Source organism: Malania oleifera, chromosome 8 (assembly GCF_029873635.1).
Source record: "Malania oleifera isolate guangnan ecotype guangnan chromosome 8, ASM2987363v1, whole genome shotgun sequence".
Taxonomy (NCBI): domain Eukaryota; kingdom Viridiplantae; phylum Streptophyta; class Magnoliopsida; order Santalales; family Ximeniaceae; genus Malania; species Malania oleifera.
The window spans coordinates 1,044,812-1,067,006 of record NC_080424.1 but is presented as its reverse complement, the minus strand read 5'-3'; the positions used below and the strand labels follow the sequence as shown (position 1 = coordinate 1,067,006).

At 37.2% G+C, this 22,195-nt stretch overlaps 1 protein-coding gene across 4 annotated transcripts in view; it reads left to right on the top strand.

Annotated features, from left to right (window-relative positions):
• LOC131161464 (vacuolar protein sorting-associated protein 52 A) overlaps positions 1-22,195 on the top strand; it is a 107,062-nt gene that overhangs the window by 61,067 nt on the left and 23,800 nt on the right. For all 4 annotated transcript variants that reach the window (XM_058117243.1, XM_058117244.1, XM_058117242.1 and 1 more), the window contains exons 9-12: positions 1,810-1,953; positions 8,243-8,334; positions 10,283-10,364; positions 17,801-17,983. In XM_058117243.1, the coding sequence (XP_057973226.1) occupies positions 1,810-1,953; positions 8,243-8,334; positions 10,283-10,364; positions 17,801-17,983 (501 nt within the window). The remainder of the gene's footprint in view (positions 1-1,809; positions 1,954-8,242; positions 8,335-10,282; positions 10,365-17,800; positions 17,984-22,195) is intronic.

Sequence of the window (22,195 nt, the reverse complement as noted above, 5' to 3'; positions counted from 1 at the left end):
ATCTCTCGTTTGAATTTTGATGAAATTTCATTGTATGGTTAAAATTTCGACAAATTTCGCTAAAATTTCGAGGTTTCGATAAATTTCGGATGATTTGTTGAGATTTCGACAGAAATTATGCAAGACGGAAATCGACTGCCATTTTGATTTTGAGGGTGACGGAAATCGGAAATTTCGACAATTTCGTGGAAATTTAAGACCATGGTTTGTAGAATACCCTTAAACTTAAAGCTCTATAGATTAGAATGTTGGGCGATTAAGAAACAACATATCCAAAAAGTAAAAGTTGTTGAAATGTGAATGTTAATGTAGATGAGTGGTATAACATTAAAGGATAAATTAAGTAATGAACATATTGGAAATAAGTTGGCCATAGCATTGGTAGAAGATAAGCATTTTTTTTTTGGGGGGGGGGGGGGGTGGGGGTCACAACTTAGGTGGTTTGGGCATTTGAAACATAGGCCTAGTTCACCAATGAGGAGTGAGTTAGTTATTGTTATTGGTATTGAGAGGGGTAAGGGTAGACCTAAAATAACATGAAATGAGATAGTGAGGAAGGATTTAATAACTCATAAGCTAATTGAGGAAAATTCAATCATGTGAATTGGCAGAAAAAGATTCATGTAGCCAAACTCACCTAGTAGGACTTAAGACTTGACTTCTTGTTGTTGGAGGAGTGAGCTAGTTATGTAGAAGGGACAGGCGTAGGCCTAAAATAACTTGAAATGAGATAGCGGGTAAGAATTTAATAGCACCCTTAATATGTAGGAGGAAATTACCCATGGTCTTGTAAATTGTTGGATGGAGCGTGGTTTGGGAGAAGATACATTATTTGGCTCCTCTTTGGTGCGTGGGACAAGGGAATTTCAAGGGGTTGAGCTTTTCTGATATTCAGTGCGATTGACGTTGTGTTAGTGTTAGTTCGTGATGGCTTTTTCTCTTTTGTTCTTTAGTTCGTAGGCTGCTCGTGTTTATCTAGATTTTCCAGACTTTGTTAAGGAGATGTCCTATTCTCCTAGCTGTATATTCTTATTCTATTAATGAATTCTTCTTTTATTATAAAAAAAAAAATTTGATGGAAAAGGATTCATATAGCTAACCCCCCCTAGTGGAGCATAAGGCTTTTAATGATTTATTTATTTATTTTTGTTGTTTTTGTTGCTATTGTTAGTTTGAAATTGGGGCTGCAAGTTGTAAAATTTGTGACTAAATCTCTGGACTGATTTTTTTTTTTTTCATAATTGTGTTCTTCCCTTGTGGCCTATGATTGATACTTCATTGGTGAAGTTTCCAGACCCCAAATGGTGTGGCAGCCTTGTGCACTAGGTGTTACATGCATTTAGCCTAACTGTGGTTCTAGGAAGATACCCTTTCATGTAGTATACAAATTTATTTTATAAGAAGTTGTAATAGCACAATTGCTATAGTAGGCCTTTATATATGTATTTTGGTTGGACATGTTCAAAATGTAGGGATGTTTTTTGACAAATATGCTGTGCTTGGGGTAGGCCCATGTAAGAATTCTTTTGTATAAGCAATTTGAAGAGTATTGACATTTTTCGGGCCCCATAAATAGTGATGTATAGTAGTTTTCCGTTGCATTATTTGAACCCTCATATCTTTATTTAATACACACGCACACACACAAATAGATTTGATTTACATGTCCAGTTGTAGTTGATTTGGCCATATCTGCTTGCTGTTAATATTTGGTGTGATCTACATGTTGCTTTGCCTTTAGTAGTGCTTTGACTGTTGAATTTTTGAGTTCTTATGGACTAAAACTCTAGTGGTGGATTCCTTCTTCAGGTCAATGATGAATATATTAGAACTCTTGAGATTTTAAGTAAGAAGCTGAAGTTCGTTGAACTGGATTCAATGGTTAAGATGTCAAAAGCTCTGAAAGATGTTCAGCCTGAGTTGGAAAGACTTAGACAGAGAGCAGTTTCGAAGGTTTTTTACTAGATTGAGCAAAAGTTTCCTGGTTGATATTGATTAGTTAATTTTTTTATTAAATTTGTGACCTGTCAGTTTATTTATGTATTAATGTCTTTGACATAATTACATTATAGTTATTTTTTGGATATTTCTTGTTTCTTGTTGTAGAAAATTGCCCTCATTCTATAAGCATTAGGTTTGAAGCCATGAATCAGTTTGCATTGAAATCATATTCATATGTATTGGGAAAAAAAAAAAAAGCCTTAGTCTCAAAATGGTGCCTACATTTCATACAAGATAGTTGATTCCCGAAATCCCTCAGATTTTATTTTTTTAATAAAAATTTTGTTACAATATATTTTGTTGAGTTTTTTGAATAAATGAATGACCTAACTCAAAGATAGGTCTCTCCCTCTATTTATAATATATATCGAATACATTCTAATGACCACAATACCCATACTGATTCTCACTAATTAACATAACGCTAACAAAATTAATAATGCTAAAAGACTAAAATAACCATCAACACTCTTTTCAAGCTGGAGCATAGATATTGTATGCTCCTAGATTGTTACAAATAAGTCTAACATGAGCACCCCCCAAAGCTTTGGTAAACAAATAAGCAAGCCACATATTGTACTTAACAAACAGGTTCACAGGTTGTGTGAGCCATAGCCTTAATACTCTAATTCAACACTTGTCCTGGCCACCACAGTTTGTTTCTTATTCTTCCAAAAACCAAACTACCACCAATCAAGATATAGTACTTGGTTGTGAATCTTCAGTCAGAAGGCGACTTGGCCCAATCTGCATCTGTATATCCTTGAATATAAGTGTAACCCTGATATTAATATAAGAGATCTCTCCTAATTGCACCTTTGAGATATCTCAAGATGCGAATTACTACATCCCAATGACTTGTCCTTAAAGAATCTTGGAATTGACTCACAACACTTGTTACGAAAGATATGTCTGGTTGAGTGAATGTGAGATAAGTCAATTTTCCAGAAAGTCTCCGATATTGTCTAGGATTAGGTAACAAATCGCCCATATCTGACACTAACTTGCTGTTAGGATACATGGGTGTATCAACTGGTTTGGATCCCAACAACCTAGTCTCATTGAACAATCAAGAACGCACTTCCTTTATGACAAAACAATTCCTATACAAGATCTAGATACTTCTATACCCAAGAAGTATTTCAATGGTTCCTAATCTTTGGTTTGAAATTTAATCTGTAGAAAATGTTTATGCTCTGAATACCTTGATCATCATCACTTGTAATTACAATATCATCCACATACACTAAAAAGAATCCTACCCGATGAAGCATGATGATAAAACATAGAGGTGATCCAATGCACACCATCGAAGGCCAAACTCAAGTACTATAGCACTAAATCGACCAAATCATGCTTTGAGAGACTGTTTTGAACCATATAGTGCCTTCTTGAGTTGACACACTAAGCTTGACTTTGTCTTAGCAACAAACCTAGGTGGTTGCTCCATATTGACCTCCTCCTCAAGATTAGCATGCAAGAAGGCATTCTTCACATCTAATTGATGCAGAGGCCAATTACAAGTGCTAGTAGGAGATGAATAGACGTACTGATGTAAATTTGGAAGTCAGGAAAAAAGTGTTGGAATAATCCAAGCCATACACCTGAGTATACCCTTTAGCAACAAGACGTGCTTTTAGATGAGCCACAGAACCACCAAAGTTGACTTTCATAGTGTATACCCAGCGACAACTGACCATAGATTTGTTAGAATAAAGAGATGCCAATTCCCAAGTATCATTGTCCTATAAAGCATTCATCTATTCAGCCATGGCATTCCTCCACCCGTAGTATGCTAAGGCTTCTGAAACAAATTTAGGGAGGGCAGAAGATAATAAAGTAGTAACAAATAGGAGAGTGATAAGAAGTCATAGCGAACATAGTTGGAGATGGGATGTTGTGTACATGTGCATTTTCCTTTTTGGACATCAATGGGAGGGTCAACATTGTGGGGAATATGATCATCAGACGAGGAAACCAAAGGTGTGGTAGTAGAAGCTAAAGGGAACTCTCTTCCTTGGAGCCGCCATTGTGAATGCACATGAAAATTAGGATAATCGAGACAATGAGGACTCCAACTACAAGGAGACGCAGGTGCTTGACTGGATAAGGACAACAAACTAGAATTTAGAAGATAAGGCAAAGGAAGAAACTCATCGAGATTAGAAACAGTCAGGTCCCGAGTGTAGTATGGTGTAGACTCAAAGAAGGTAACATCTGCAGAAACAAAGAAGCAATCTGATCCCCCTTTTAAGTATGTGAGTAGCCTAGAAATACATATTTATAGCTTGAGGGTCCAACTTATCCGCCCTAAGAGTTAGTTGATGAACAAAGGACACACCCGAACATGCAATGAGGTAGAGAGAATATAGGTGAATAAGGAAAGAGAGCAGAATAGGGAATTTTTTGACTGAGAATAGAGGATGGTATCTTGTTGATAAGATAGCAAGTAGTAAGTATAAGATCACTCCAAAACACTTTAGATACATGCATTTGATAAAGTAAGGTGCTAGTGATTTCAAGGATATGCTTTTTTTTCCTTTCTGCAACCATATTTTGTTAAGGAGTGTGGTCATAGGATGATTGATGAACAATACCAAACTTAGTCACACAAGTAGTGAATTGAGTACATAAATACTCTTTAGCATTATCACTTCGAAGTATTCAAATTGACAAACCAAATTGAGTCTGTGTTTAGAACAAAAGGCGCCAAATATATGAAATAACTTAGAACGATCTTGTTAAATATAGCCAAGTCATCCTTGAATAGTCATCCACAAAGGTTATAAAGCACTGGAAACCCTACATAGATGCAACTTTACTAGGACCCCAAAAATCAGAATGAAATAACATGAAGGGGCTTGCATCCTATTTATTGACTTGTGAAGCAAAATGGACACAATGATACTTTTCTAACTAACAAGATTCACAATCAAGACTCACATTCAGGAATTAGACGTTTCAACCAACGATGGATGACCAAGGTGACAATGATTTGGAAAGGTGTGGTAACAGTAGTGCAAGCGGTAGAAGGAGATAGCGGCTCAAAGTAATAAAGTCCACTAGCTTCATGTCCTCTGCCAATTGTCTTCCTCATCTTCAAATCTTGAATGGCCACGAAATTTGGGAAGAATGTTACTAAACAATTCGTGGATTTAGTAATCTTGCTGACTGTTATAAGATTGAAAGAAAACTTGAGAATATACAAAAATGAAGGAAGAGAAATGGAAGAAGTGGGGTTCACAGTCCCAATTCCCTTAACAACAGTGGTGGATCCATCTGCAAGCGTAACACAAGGCAATTTTTCAGGATATTGGAGAGTAGAGAAGAAATTAGGTATACCTGTGATATGATCAGTGGCACTGGAGTCCATAACACAATGACTAAGATGAGAAGTACCGGATGACAGACATGCTGTGGGATTACATGTTTGGGCAAGAGATGCAATGGGAAGAGAAGCTTGTTATGACGCTTGATATTGCTGACATAGATATAGTATGTTGCCCGCCACTTGGCCTCAAAGGTGTGGAGTTGATGGTGGCTACATTGGCTGCCCTCAAAGGTGTGGAGTCGGTGGTAGCTGCATTGGCAACATGTGAGGGTTTGCCGTGGAGATCCCAACACTCCTCAATAGTATGATTACCTTGTCCAAAATGAGTGCACTTGCAAGGAGTGCCGCTTCCTCGTCCATCTCTACCACTACGACCAATCAAACCACCTTGATACTTCTGTGGTTGCTTGGTAGAAAACTAGAATCACCATGCGTGACAAAGGCTGTCCTCTTAGAGCCAGATGCAAAAGCAAGAGAATGTATGCTGAAGGAAGCATCAAGGACACGAGAATAAGCATCAACAAATGATGGTAACTTTGCACTACTAAGTATCTGGGACTCGGCTGTCTCAAACTTGGGTTTCAAACCCGCTAGAACCCAAGAACTATCATTTGCTCCCTTTGCTTATGCATCTCGCAAACATTGGCAGTTATAGGTTGCGATATTAAGCTCCTCATGAATACTTTTCATCTGTCCAAAATAAACTGTAATGCTCCTATCTCCTTGTTGTAACTGAAAGCACTCCGGGAATAAATCTTACATATGTTTAATGTTACTAGAGTACAAAAGCTTGGCATAATCTATGTAATGTTACTACAATACAGAAGCTTGGCATAATCCTAAATCGCCTTGCATGTATCTAGATGCATGCACATCCTTGCAATTTTGGCTCCATCAAATTCCACAAGAGGGAAACAATCAAGGCAACTTCCTGAATCCACACTTCTTTTCTCATTAAAAGGACCAGATTGGAGCAAGTGGTCAGATTTTCCTAATCCTATAAATAAACCCAAACAGACTTAGACCACTGAATATAATTCTTCTCATCCAACTTTTTAAGTTGTTATTTGTGGTAGTGATGAAGGAAACATGTTTTTGGGATTCATAGGCTCCATCCCAACACTCACAAACCACCAGCCACACCACAGTCAAACAAGAAGAACAATCAAAATTAGCTGGGACAATGACAAACGAGGTGAACCACCGAAACAACCATGGATGAGGTGAACCATCCATGAACTGATATAACACTGCCACAGCCTCACAAATCAAGTTACGAACACTGCCACTGCTCCAAGAGACTCACAAATAGCCTTTACAAACATTGAACAGAAACTAACGGATTACCGTGAAAATGTGGTCGAAAAGGTTGGATGTTTGAGCAAAAAACATGCTAATATCATGGTCGAGGGAAGGGATAAGAACATGCTGGAGGAAAAAAGTAGAAAACAGTGACCTGAAACACTCTCACACTCTGGAGTGTGGGGTTGGGACTGTTGGCAGTTGGCCGGCGTGTCGGGAGGTTTCCAGTGATAGGATTTTGTAGGGTTATGGTTCAGAGGGTTCTGTTTTTGGCTATATGGTTGGTTTTGTGAAATAATGAAGGGTTGTGGTGGTTCAGAGATGGGCAGCAGTGGAGGGTGTTTTCAGCGGCGGATGAGTTTGTGTTGGTGACAAGGTTTAAGTTGGATCATGCTCTGATACCATGTTGAGATTTTTGATTAAATGAATGACCTAACTCAAAGATAGGTCTCTCCCTCTATTTATAGTGCATATCAAATACATTTTAATGACCATAATACCCTTTCTAACTTTCACTAATTAACATAACACTAGCACACTTAATAATACTAGAAGAATAAAATAACCGTTAACATATTTAAAGTCAAAATTAAAAATGACACTTTTTTTGTTTCAATTTTTAATTTGTTGTTTGGTCCCATTCACGAAGGGGGTTGCCGTAAAAGCTTCATCTGTTGGTTACAGAGTCATGATACTGAATCAAGGAATCTATATTTAATTTACAATTGGATTTACATCTACTGTCAGATAAATTTTCCAAGAAAAGTTTACCCTTGAAAATCAAAACTCCAACTTCCTAATCAGTTTGACAATACTACATCAGGCATAGACAGTGATCCTATGTGAATAAAATTTCATTGAATTCATATTTAAAATGTAACTGCAAAGATAAGTTGCTGCAATGTTTCTTGGTTCTCTTTCTACTGTAATTTTATAAATAATGCAAAGTAAATTGGAGTTCGTAAATAGTTCAAAGTAGATGATTAAAACAATTGCAAATACTGCAAGGTGCAGTGGAAGATGGAGACATGATACACATCAACGTTGTACTAATATCAATTGTTGGAAGTGTGTTTGAGCCTATCTGTGATGTGGACAATAATTAACTAGGTGTTGGGTTCATGGAATCTTTGACCAGGAACATGTTGGGAATGTAGCATCCGTTGGGGATACTCTGGGAATTCAATGTGCCCCCCAAACATGGGAGTATGTAATCCACCTATTTCTTTGGCAATCTTGGATTCTCATGGGAATGTCATCCCTTTCCCCAACACAAGATTACTGGAACCAAACATCTAGTAAATTCTTTGTCCCATAAATATTACAGTTAATATGACAATTGTAAATTTTTATTAAGGGATAAGCAATCTTTTGTAGTTATGTTTATTGTCTTATTTGATTTGGACATGTATGAGACCATTCAACTGAGGTTAGTCTTCATGCTTCAAATTTGATTGTGATCTTGGTGCTGTTCTTAAATTTGGCATGAAATATTGTTGCAGCTAAATATGTGAGATAATTTGTTTCTGACTTGTGAGACTCCATTTTTAATGCTCGTAAGACCCATTATTTAGTATTCAAAGTTTTGTAATCACCATCTTTTTTTAGGTGTTTGAATACATTGTGCAAAAGCTTTATGCATTGAGAAAACCAAAAACTAATATCCAGATCCTTCAACAGAGTGTACTTTTAAAATACAGGTGAATCTTCCTGAATCTTGAATGTCGCTTCCACTCATTTCTTGTAATAATTTTTTCTTTTCCCCTTTTAATTGTTGTATAAATTACTGTTCTTGTGTCAGCTAGTAAACTTGTGCGAATTGCTTTCATCAATTCTGATGATATTCCACTAACTTTCTAAATTCTAGCTTTTCTTTATATTCCTATTTTCTTGGTTGATATAGCTTCTCTTTGACATTCTTATTTATCTATTTTGTATTGGTTTATCAGCTGTGTTTGATCATGTCATAACGTCAGACTCACTGTTTATGAATTATTGAAGGTCAACTAGTAATTCATTATCTGCTGTGTTTGATCTTGTCTTTCTTCCTCTTTTTGTTTGTTCTTGTGGTTGATGTCCCGAGTAGATTGGTTAATAGGGCAGTTGATAGAGATTTTGTGAGAATGATTGGGGTGGGAGTGAGGGGGTAGTGGCGTCTCATATCTTCAGTTTGCGGATCATACTATTTTCTTCTTAGAGGATCATAGAGTGTCTTTGTTAAATGTGATTACTATTAGTTTTAGGTGAAAGTGGGGTACTAGGATTACAGATCTCTTTTGATCCAATAGTGGAAAGATTTCGATCATGAATCATGTTACCTATAACTTCCTCCAAAACACTTGCAACAGAGGTGAAAAAAAATTGAACCAAGTTTGGCATTTTATTCTTGATCAAGAACCGTCGTTCGAGGATTGTTGATTTGAGGGCTTGATTGCTTGATCTTCAATTGACTTTAAATGAGCTTCATTGGTCAATATAGACTATAAAGTTGATTTGCTTGAAGGAATTAGAGCTTGATAAATCAATAATGCTCTCAAAATTTTTCATTCAGTGAAGAGAGGGAAGAACTCTTCATAGATGATTCCTTTTGTCTTTTTTTTTTTTTTTTTGCCTAGACTCAATCTTCAAATTGGTGGCACTTGGTAAGAAAGGCATGATTGTGTTTTACATTGAACTTTATTGACCAAGTGCTGGTGTATGCCTCTAGAGTGTTCTCATTTGGTGTCTGCTGCCTCTATTTATGGGTACAGGTGGAGATAATTGCTTTGTAATTTCCCCAGTCAATCTCTTCATTGATGGAGATTTTCTTCCTCCTGCATTATGTCGAAAAATATGAGACAGGAGACATGTTGACCAACTAGTTCCTACTGGAGGAGAGGGCTATCTAGAAATGTTCTTATTGGAATGAGATTCCATACTTTGATTGCAATGGATTATTGAAAAGGAGTGCAAAGACTCAACCCTGATCTCTATGAAAGCCTTACATGCTTCTAACTTGACAGCATGCTCAGGCAGTACCAAAGGTTCTTAAAAAGCATGCTGTAGTTGGGAGCTTGCCTAGGGTCTCGTATTGGTATTGAATCCTAATTTTAAAGTTAGGAAATTGCAGAATATTTAATTTTAAGAGCTGGGGATTTTAGTATATTTCTGCTTTGCTGGACTTGGGTTGTGAATTCTGCCTTTGGGTCTTTCTAGGCAATATTTGTGTTAGGTTTTTGGCATTGAGTGAAGTTGTCTTGTTTGATAAGTTAAAGTTCCTATTTGCTATTCTGTGAGCTTTCTATCATTGAGTCCAACTCCTAATTGAGGTAGCCATGCTTTATAAGTCTACAAATATCTGACTATTTTCTTAATTTCAGTAAGGACTATTTTCAGAGATTGTCCACCTATTATGCCCCTTGTGATTTTGTAATTCAGTCAACCTTGGGTTTGACTTCTATGTACATGTATGCATGAAGTCTAAGGTTTTCTTGTCCTTCAATAGTCAATTTCTTCATCATCAGATCCTGAAATTCTGATGAAACCATCAAAACATCAAGTGCCAAAGACACCATATTCCTAAAATTAGTATGCCAGCATGCTTCCTTTTTTTTTTTTTTTTTTTTTTTGAGTTTACAGTAATGAAATCTAATGGAAGCGTTCCTGTAGGTATGTGATATCTTTTCTCAAGGAACATGGCAAGGAGATATACACTGAGGTTCGTGGAGCATACATCGACACAATGAACAAGGTGAATTCCGCAGAACTAATCATGCATCTTTTTAGGGGCATCTTCCCAACAAAAAGGAAAAAAAATTAATATTTACACTAGCTGAAATTTTGAGTTGCATTGTTTTAGCTCTCTGTTTTATGCAGAGAGCTAATGGTGCAATGCATATGTAAGATTTGATTTGGCTGAAATATTTAACTGCAGTATTTTTTGTCTGTTGAGGAGTGCATGGTGCTCGCATGTTGTTTTATGAAGTAAGCTGTGTCTGGCAGTAAGCTTGAATACGATTGTATTTCTTCCTCATTTGTTATTTAGTTAACCAACAGAAGATGTTTGTATCAGACACAAAAACTATATGGAGGATTAATTTTTGTATAGGGAGGAGCTCTGATAGGAGTCTGGTATAAAACATGGGGCCACAATAGCAGCATGTAGCCATGTTAACCTTTATCCAACTATTTGGTATTGATAACATGAATCCTCATTCTCAATTCCACTTGGTTTTATGTGACCAAGAAATCCTCAAAACGAGAAAAATATATCAAAAAAAGGTGAAGGAAATTACAGCCTTGGAAAGAACAAGAGATCCTCAGAATGAAAAAAAAAAAAAATGAAAGAGGAAAAAAAATAAAAGCATTTAATCTCAGTTAAATCACTCTTTTGGTACTTTTATTTTATTTATAAAGAATTATATTAACAGCGATTCAAAGGGTACAATAAGGGGAGAACAAGATGTCCCCGAAGTCCAAGAGGAAGCAACAAGAAAAATTACAAAGCTGCTGCCTGCCATACCAAGATTGGGCAGTGGCAAACCCCTAAAAAACCTGAAGGAATGGGCTCAGAGAGAGGCCAAGATCAATGCTCTGCCCACAATAGAATGAACTATCCATCCAAACCATCTTAACCATCTCATGTATGTATCTATGTAATCTTCTCTTACTTCATCTTTCCTTTGTGAGTATTCATCTGAAAATCCCAATTTAAGCTGCACTTTACATAGAACCCATATAAAAACTATGCAGATTTAGTTACTTGTTGAACTTTCCTTTTAAATCATTGTACTTATTCTGAATACCATTGAAAATCTTTTGACAAAGGTATCACCCACTGGAACCGCATTCATCCTTGTTGTCACACACAATGTCTAAATTTTGGTCTTTCAAGAAGCAGTATCATCTTTGTAAATAAATCAATGGCCTGCAAAACAGAGAGAAGCACTAGCCGCCTTCTCTTTGGGAGCTGAAAGGAATAGGTACGGTTAGTTCGCAGGTTGTTTAGGACAAAACACCAGGGCCAAAATATCTTTTAATGCCTTTTTGCAACTCTGCACCATAAAATAACATGGTACACTTTATCTTGATAGCTTGATACTGTGTCAATCTAACAATGATATTTGTTCTTCGATTATGTTGTTTGTGCCTAAATTTCATTCAACGTAGTTATCCTGATGAAGAAGGATATTAACTAGATTTTCTTCTGACATCATAGTTGAAACGACAATGTTTTTGCAGTGCACCAGGGTTCATGTGGCTTTTACTGGTTTTTTTGGTTCAGGGGAGGCTGGAGTGCCATTTGAAGGATATGGGCTAAAACTTTTATCATGATAAAATAATGGAATAACCCATGCATGCATGGGGAATTCCAGGTGTTCTTGCATGCAAATGTTTCATTGATCTCTCTTTTAAGGGGTCTTGGTTGAATTTCAAAGAAGGGGGGGGGGTGGGGGGTGTGATATGAAAACTTGACATGGAAAGGGCTATTGACCATGTTTGTTACATGATGCGAAGGTTGGGGTTTGATGTGTGATGGTGAAAGTGGATAAGAAAATGCATCCTCCCCCCCCCCCCCCCTCTCCAGTTTCTCAATTTTAGTCGATGGGAATCCCGCTGATGTTTTTCGGTCTTCAAGAGTTTTGAGACGGAAATGTTTTCTATTGTAATGTTTATTTTGGTTGTGGAGATGCATAGCAAAATGGTGACCAAAACTGTAGAGTGAAGGTAGGATTTTGGAGGGTTTTGAAGTGGGAGTATGATGCAGTGAAATGAGAATTTCTCTTTTGCTTTTTGCGGACTATACCATGTATTTTGATCAAAATTGGAAGCTTTGGTACATTCTGTTATGCTTCAAAATGGATTGAAGTTTGAAAGTGAACTTAGACAAAAGCAAACTGATTCTTTTGAGGCAAGGGGTAAAGGGAAACTTTATGGGCAAATATTTGGTGTTTAAATTGGTTTTCTTTTTCATTGGTGTATTTGGAACCCTCAGCTGCTAACTTTAAAGTGAAATGTATATAGGACCATGTTGTTTAAAGGTTCAAAGAAATTGGCTGCATAAAAAAAAAAAAAAAGAATTATGTCAAAAAAAGGTGAAGGTTGGGAATGTTCAAAGAAATTAACTGAATGAAAAAGAAGCCATCTGTCAAAAGAGGGGAGAGGGTCGTGGGGATGGGGGACAATCAAGCAAAGAGTACATTATCAAATCTGCCAGTTTGCTTCATGTCCCTTTTCCTACTGCATGGTTTGGTTGCAAAGTGGTCAGAAGATACCCTATGAACTAATGTGGGGAATATTCCTATGAACTAATGTAGGGAAGGGTTCCAAGCACCACTAATGAGCTAACATGAGGAGTCTTCTCCATTGTAAGTGATCTAGGGAGCTTTCGGATTTGGCTTTTCAATGTCAGATCTTTTTGTGGATGATGCAGATTCAGTTTTAAGGGAGCTGTGGGCTTGGTTGGGCATAAACACATGTATGGTCCCTGTCAATACTTTTTGAGCTATGTGGAAGGAAAGAAACACTTCTGGCATAATGGGAGATGAACTGCCTCTAATGAGACTGAAAGATAGGTAGCTAAAGACCATACACTCTGATTCTTATTAAAAAAACAGAGACTGATACACTTTTGGCATAATATGTTTTCAAAATGGATTTGCAGTTCATGTTAGATGTAGTAGATTTTGTGACTTGGAAATGGTGCGTAAATGATTTTTTTACATGTGTTGGGACCCCCTTGATGCCCTTTTAGAATCTGAGATTGTGCATCCCGTTATCCCCACATTTATACGTCCAATGTTCACATGCATTAACGGATTATGGAATTTCTGTTCGCAAATTTGGTATTTGAGGTAGAAAAACGAGGATTTTTCTTTTGAATCAATCATCACTTCTTTTATAGTTTTATATTTCAACTTTCAACCTTGAAGTATATGATATTCTAAGTGAAAATGGCCCACCCTAGATTGATTGATATTGTGAAGTGTCTTTGGTTGGATAATGGCTTCTATATTCATGTTGATGTCCCTGTAACCAAATAAATTAGCTCTGCTGCAGATTCTGAACATCAACTTTAACAGGCTGGTTAAGCAAGCATGTTGTCTGATCAATGCATCATAAACGTGACTTGCATTTCAGGATCAATCTAAGCTGTTTCAAATGAATTACTTTTGGGGAAGAAGCCTTGTTTCTCATCTCCAGCTATGCATTTTTAGATGAAATAGGAATAATGGTCATTCAAATTTTTTTTAATCGAATATAACAAGAAAAAGAAGAAAGAGAACTACAACCAAGGATAGGACAAGAGGCCTTCATAACAGACTGAAAAATAGAACAAAATAGAACAAAACAAAGTAGAAAAGGAAATGAAAACATAGCAAAAACCTAACAATATGTAACTAAGAAAATGCCTCTTTTTAAGTCCTTCCCATCATAATAGACAGAGCTCAGCAGTCTTGCTAATTCACACTGTTCTTTCTTTGTTTTTCTTTTAGCTCCATCCAAGCGAACTTCATTTCCTCCAGGATCAACCAGCCACAATCCCAGATTATCCAGAAGTTTTTGAGCATCAACTGCTTCTGTTCTAACCTTCCCTGCAGGGGTTGGTAAGATCACATCCCCTACACTGATTACTCACTGTCAAGTCTACATGCAATCACATATCATAAAAAATAGATACATCCTGGTCCTCCAAACTTAAAAGCAGAGGAGGCATATAGGAAATATCCCCGCATTAGAAGAGTTGGAGGCATAATCAAAATTTTCTCGTCCAACAATAGGCCGCTGTCACATGCAAAATCATTATCATATTCACTGTCTTTTTCTGAAATATTATCCCATTTCTTTTCCTTCTCAAAATGATTCTTTCCTTTAACCTTCACTAACTCAAACTAAGAGCACTCCTGAGACTCCACTTAAAATTTTCCAGCATCATCTCTTTTTAAAAGTTTGCTCACCTGCTTTTTTTGTGTCCATATAATTATTAACAGAAAAAATTTTCTTGCATATTCCCTCTTTCCTTGCTGATTAACACTTATACACCTTCATATCACAGCTTTACTACATTCCTTTCCATCTTTGCTTTCCCAAGAAATACTCACCACCTCTGCACATGAGCCATTGCCACAACTCTCATTCTGACCTACAACTGGTTGTAGCTCCTGCTCTGCCTGAGCTTTTCCCCTCTTTGCATCTTCAACAGAGTGCTCTCTTATCATCCGTCATCCTGCAGCGATCTGCAAGTGCTACCTCCTCCTGAAACATTAAGAGAGCAGCACTGCTCCTTGTGCTGATCCCTTAGGCCACAGATCTTGCAATAAGAAACTTTTTGGGCCTCTCTGCTACTTGAAACCCCACAATAGAATCCCTGTCACTTTTTTGAATGCTGATTAGATCCATGGTCAATTGCAATGGCCTCCTGGGCTTTCTCAGCAATATTCAGAGTATGGGCCTGTTCATTTGAGTGAGCCAACTAGAAAGAAACCATTCCTTCCCAAAGGTTGATCCAGGTCCAAACCAGTATCAGCCTGAATATGGGCCTATTTTTGTGATTGGTCCATTTTAGATGAAAAGTATACTCTACTCCTTTCAAGTTACTGGCCCTGGTCCGGAACAGTCATCAAGCCCGGCCCACTCCCCCCAATCTTCACAGCCTCATCCTCCCAAGAGAAACCCTAGCTGCTTCTTCCACTCTTAAGAATCCTACTGTAAGGCCGCTTCTCTGGACAAGAATTCACGACTTCCTGGCCACTGGCAATGAATGCCCAAGTTTCTTCATTTCCATCTCACCACCACAACATGCACAAATCTTATTTTCCCCTGCCAACACAACCTGGCTCCCGAAAGATCACCTTGATTACTGCCTTTGCCTGTGCCATTCTTCTCATCCCACACCACCTGACTCCATGGATGATGGATTCACTGACTTCCTGCACCTTTGCCACCAGCATCATTATGGAGATCTCTAGCCAACGCAGGACCCACTCACAAAGCTTTGCCACCCATCACCTTTGAACCACCAGGAATAAACTCGGAGAAACTCTTCCCCTTCCAATGAAGTCCTAACTCCAGAACTTTACTTCCCCACCTTTGTTAAATGAATTGACATCCAATACTCGTGCTACCGATATAAACACTTCAAAACCCCTTCCCAGCCAGCCAAAGATCAACAACCCATTAGAAAACCATTTTGGTAGCAACTGTTGAAAATCTCACCTACCTATTATGATTTTGGTTATATTTGAGAACGAAAAGATAAGAAATCTCCCCTTGTCCAATCTTAGATGGAACATATTCCCTTCAATCTAGATGAAACATTTTCTAGTCTCCCTTTTCATCTTCTGCTGTTGACATGGGGCATTCATGTGCAAGAAACAAGGGAAAGAGAGAAGATGGAAGGTTTCTCTACTGCAACCAACCAACGATCAACAACCCATCGGAAAACCATTTTTCAGCAACTGTAGGAAATCTCACCCAACTATTGCGAGAATGATAATGCTTGAGATCAATAAGATTAAGAACTCTCCCTTACTTTGTCCAATATTATCTTTACTTCAATCTGGATTCAACGTTTGTGGGTCTCATTTCATATTCTATTGTAGACATGGTGCTGCCATAAATTTGGTGCACTCCTGCTTGAGAGACAAGAGGAAGATAGAAGATAGGAGCTTTTGCAAGGCAGAGAGAGAGAGAGAGTAGTTATAAAACGAGAAAAGTTGGAAAAATTTCATGCCCTACTTTCTGGTATAGGAATTATAATGTGGCTTCAGCCTTTTATTTATTTATTTATTTATTTATTATTATTATTATTATTATGATTCCTTTTTGGGTGCTGGGTTGCTGTCGCTTTGCTTATGTCATTAAATTATGTACACTGTTAACTCATGTTGTGCTTTGGTTTTTGGTGTTTTGTCTTTACGAAAACTTCCTTTTTTAAGTGCTCAGAGCATTTTATTCATCTGATACCATACTCTTGCTTTCAATTTTATTTTTACGAGCAATTCATTTAAGCTGTATCTTGTTTGGGTACTTTTTCACGTCTGACAAGGTTTACTTTAATGGCCATCATGTGTTTATTATCCATTTCAATTGCTTTGCACTTGTAGTTTGTTCTTAAGCTTAGTACTTCAGAGTGAAGAAACATGTTGGAGCAGTACACTGATTTTCATATAAACAATAATTTATAAGTTCAGTGGTTTCTGTTTTGATATGCTGGCACCATGCCAAGCGAGGTCTTAAATTTCCGCGGTATTGTCAAAATTTCCATCAAAATTTCAACTTTCCATGACCCTCGAAATTGAAATGTTCAATTTCCATTTTACAAAATTTCCATTTGAAATTTCTACAAATCATCCGAAATTTATCAAAATCTCACATTTTTAGCAAAAAATTGTCAAAATTTTAATTGTAATGAAATTTCCTTGGAATTCAAATGTGAAATTTAATTGCAAAGTGAAATTTCTCTCATAATTTGTCCTTTTTATATATCAAATATTATTGCAAGTGCTTTGGAATTATGTGAAGAACAACATTTTATTTAACCATTTTGTCTAAATTATCTTTATGTGTAAAATCAATAATATTTTAAATTGATATACAAATTTTATTTATATTAATTGAATACATTTAATATGAATATTACATTACAGCTAGTGCCTTGTATACACATACCTGTCATTCTTACAATGTCTATTATGCTTTTCTAAAGTTTTATAGTAGAATTCCATGCTTTACTATTAATTTTCATCATTTTTTAAAGTTAAAATTGAAATTTAATTCAAAACTGAAGTCTCTATTGGAATTTACTTACTTTTGAAGCTTCGAAATTTTAGTCGAAATCAAAATTTAAGACCTTGATGCCAAGAGACCTAGACCTTATTTAACAGAGTGCTGTCTTGAGGTTTTGAAATGATGGATGTATAATGAAGATTGAATTGCATTTTGGCTTGTCCTGAGTATCTGTGTATATGCATACAATTTCATTTCTGTGTGTGCGTGCATACTTTTATTTCTAGGCCACCATAATTGCCATGTCCATATGAAATGCATTAATTGACTGATTTTCTAAGAAGCAAATTAGGTTGCCATCTTTAATAGCTTTATAATTTTTCATTTCTGGAGTATTCTTATCAAGATATTTTAAGGAGTTCATTTTTAAGTATTGAAGTAAAGCTGTTGATTTTGCAGGTTTTAAGTGCACATTTCCGTGCTTATATTCAAGCAATGGAGAAATTACAGTTGGATATAGCAACATCTAGTGATTTGATTGGTGTTGAGGCCAGAAGCACTAGTCTTTTTTCAAGAGGAAGAGAACCTTTAAAGAACCGCTCCGCTGTCTTTGCTTTGGGGGAGAGGATAAACATTTTAAAGGTTTTTAGCTGTTTGCAGTGAGATATGGCTTGCTACGGTAGTCTGTCTCAATGTCATGCTTTTGGGTTTTTTTTTTTTTGAAATGCAGAATTAGTCTTGACCTACCTTTGCCTTTATTTTCCTCAGAATCTTCTGCTGAGAAGATTTACACATTTGAATTCTATTTGTCATACACATCCTTTTGAGTTACACACTCACATCTGGATGTACACATATATTCATTATATTTAATTCAAATTATAATGGTATATTCTATAGTCAAATGGAGGATTTTTTTTTTTTTTTGGTGCACATAATTTTGCGAAGGAAGGTGTAGGCGCATATATGTGTGCATACTGCTGGAGCATTAGGCATCCTCCAAAAAAATACAAAAAAAAAAAATAAAAAAGTTACATCAACTCTGCTTTTCAATCCCTATGGATATGGGACAGTGAAAACCCTCGGAACCTCAAAAGAATGAGCCTAAAAAGAAGCAAGGAAAATAACTTTCTCCCAAAGCAAGTTCGGAGGAGTCTTCTGATCTATAAAAATTCTAGCATTCCTTTCAAGCTAATTGTCCACAATGTAGCGAAAACTGCACAATCCCACAATGTTCTCCTTCTTCTATCCTTTCCAACACCCCAAAAGTTCTTAGTTATAATATCCTGAATAGTCTGCAGAGCCACCCAAACCTCACTAAAGCAGTAGAACAAGTTGTTCCACAAAAACCTTGCTTCCGCACAATGAAGAAATAAATGACAATTAGTCCCATCTTCACGACACATCACACACACAATTTTGTTGAGATGGAATAGGCTAGGAGTTAAAGATCCTGTAAGATGAATGAACAAAGACTTTGAAGAAAAGGAACTCAAAGAGTCCACAATCCAAAGCCTCGCAACAAGCATCCCACCCTCATATTAAGAATAAAAGAATTCAAAACACTCAAAAGTCAAGTGAGCTCATCAACCTCTCTCTCATTGTGATTATTAAAGAATTGGAATTCCCATGAACAAAATAATCCTCAAAGGAATAGAATTTTGAAATTGATGCATTATGGATGGAAGGCAATCTATACAAACGCCCCACCAGTATTCCCAATGAAGTCTCACGCACCCAAATATCCTCCCGAAAATGAACTCGAGCACCATTGCTCGCTGTAAAACAAATGAGGGGAAGAAATAACAGGAGACCTGGGAAAATTTTCCCGGGGCTCTCATGAGTGAGTGACAATGCTACGCCCCTTGTTATCCCACCAATTCCTATGAATACTATACTTGCTCTTGATTACCTTGTGTCATAATGATATAGAGGGGATCCTCCATAACCATTAACCTATTAAAAAAATGTTTTTGGAAACCACATTGCCAGGCCCTTGTCCCCTTTCTGATTTAGGTCTCCTGATCACCTCTTAGCTAACAAGGTGATCCCTTGTCTTCCCCAAACCGGTCAAGAAGAAATCTCTGATTAATTTCTTCAAATTTCCAGCAACATTCATGGGAATTTTAAAAAAGTTAAAAAAAGGAATGGGACCATTTGAAAGAGAAGCACCAGAGTAATCCTGCCTCTCAAAGGGAGATGTGCCTTCTTCCACCCCTCTAATATTTTCCCTATCCTTTCAATCACCAGATCACTAAAAGCAGCTGACAAAGGGGTACCCTGCAAAAGAGGGCCAAAATACAAGATAGGTTTGGCCAGAATATCAAAACCCGCTAGAGATCTAAAGTCCTCAAACTTCCTATTACTCAAATTAGTACTTGCTAAGACACTCTTAGACAACTTTATCTTCAGTCCCAAAATCTTCTCAAAAATGATAGGCAAAGTAAGAACCTTCTTGAAAGAAAAAATAAAAAAAAATAGTATTGTTTGCAAACTGCAGATGGGACACCTCCACCTCTTCCCTACCAACTACAGGACCCCTAATGACACCTAGATCTTGATTGTGAAGCAAAAGCCTACTCATCCCATCCATTACTAGCATAAAGAAGAAATGGGATGCAGGAGCTGTCTTAAACCCCTGAAACCCTGAACCAATCCCTGGGATGGCCATTAACAATCGGCATCTAAGATTTTTCTCTCTGTTAAAAGCAGACTATATCATTTCCCCCAATGCTTCCCTGAGTCTCCTCAAGAAAACCTTAGTGAGGATCTTATATATTCTAATCACAAGACTTATCGGCCTAAAGTTCTTCACCCTCCTAGATCTATTCTTTTCAGGAATGAGAGTGATAAAACTAGAATTAATGCTCTTATAATCTACTCCATTCCTATCAAATTTCTCAAAACACGTCATTACATCGTCTTTGACAATTCCCAACTACTTTGGGAAAATGCCATTGTCAAACCATCTGGTCTCGGGGCTTTATCCCTATCCATATCAAACACAGCCCTTCTAACCTCCTCTATATCAAAAGGCCTTTCTAACCAATTTGTAGTCTCCTCTGCAATTGATTTCCAATCAAGCCCCTCCACCATCGCCTATTCCTGCACTCCTCAGTGTAAAGCGCTTTATAGATTTACGATCCCCATCCCAAGTTGCACCTGATCCCTCAGCACACTTCTTGAAAAATCTAACTCCAATTCTCTAATCAAACTCTTCCTCCTCCTACCTCTAGAGTTGCAATACCTTAACCCAACGAACCCTAGATTTCTGTTGCCAAATCCTATCTTTCCTCGACAACAGCTCCTGCAACTCATTACAAATATGAACTCTTTTCACTCTATCTTCCTCTCCCAGTAGACCACACTCCTCCATTCTGTCCAACCTAATCATATAATCCCCACCCAAACTGCCTAAACCTATCCTCTTTGTTGATGAATCTTTTGTATTGAACAAAAGCCTTATATCCCCTAGTGGAAGCCTTATCTCGTTGAGTTGGCTCTTCCATAAAGAGTAGAGTAGACAGTACACGTAATGGTCCGCCAGGAGCTAAGAATAGCTCAGGTACCGGATAAACCTTCGAGATGTTGTTTCTGATCACCTTAAATCCTTCCCACCCTTGAAAATGAAACTCCTTTCACCAATATTGAATCTTATCATGATAGGAAAGGTGCGAGAGAACAACATATTCTTAAACTTTAAGGGAGTATGAACCCATTGAATGGGATTGGGAGTGAGACTGACCAGTAGGATCGGACTATGAATGGAAGTGAGTTTGACCAACACATGCATGATATTCGGGACAACTTTTCCCAATAATTCATAAATAGGAATCTATCTATATGGGATGGGGCTTGTCTTTCTCCCAAAGGCACACAAGTAAAATAACCATTATTTAAAGGCACATCCCAAAGGCTACAGTCCTGAATACCTGAATAAAAGAATAGTACAAGTCTTTAACAGGCCGAGTCTAGTATCCCAAGCCACTAATAGAACACCCACCCCCCCCCCCCTCTCCTGGCAGAGGCCCCTGAACAAAGAAAAACCACCTAATCTCTGAACCTAGAGTCCCAAATTCTCGTAAAGAGCTAACTATCAGTCTCCCCTATAACTAGTCTCTGAAGAAACAAAGTATCAGGAGTGACTGTATTAACCAAATCCTAACAATCCTTCTTTCCCAATCACCCCCCCCCCTTTTCCCCAAATCCTCTGGTGATAAAAACAAATGAACCTGCCTCTCATTAGTTTTTGCATTGTTCTTTCTTCTAGAGGATTTGGACAGAATTTTTTATCTTATTAGGGAACGTTGAGTTTGTCTGGACTCAAAAGGAGTATATATTGGCTGTTTCATTTTCAGGATTTGGCAGGAACAAAAGACAGATAAGCCCTTTGAAGATGTGGATTGCATTCTGTGTTGTGGTGTGTTTGGATGGAAAGGAACACTCATATCTTCAGAGATAAGAAAACTTTGTGTCTTTGGTTTGGTATAAGATTCAGTATTTGGCCTCATTATGGGCCGTTGCTGCTGGCTGTTTTAAGGGAATATCTTGTGAGGATGTTCGGCATGATTGGTTTTTGTGTTTACATTAATTTTTTTGTTTCCAATTTTTTTTCTTTTGTTCTTTGAAGGAGGATTTCATATTCTCCTTTCTTATACATTCTTTATCTATTAATATTCTTCTTTTTCTATCAAAAAACCTGTGCCTTGAGATTATGTCACTGCTTTATGTTAGGGTATTTTGCTAGAGAACTGTTTGTGTCCTCAATGAAAGAAGTAATTTTTTTTTTTAAATCTGGAAGCTGTTGTTGCAGAAGATACCTCTATTGCTGGCTTATATGTAGGAAAACATGTG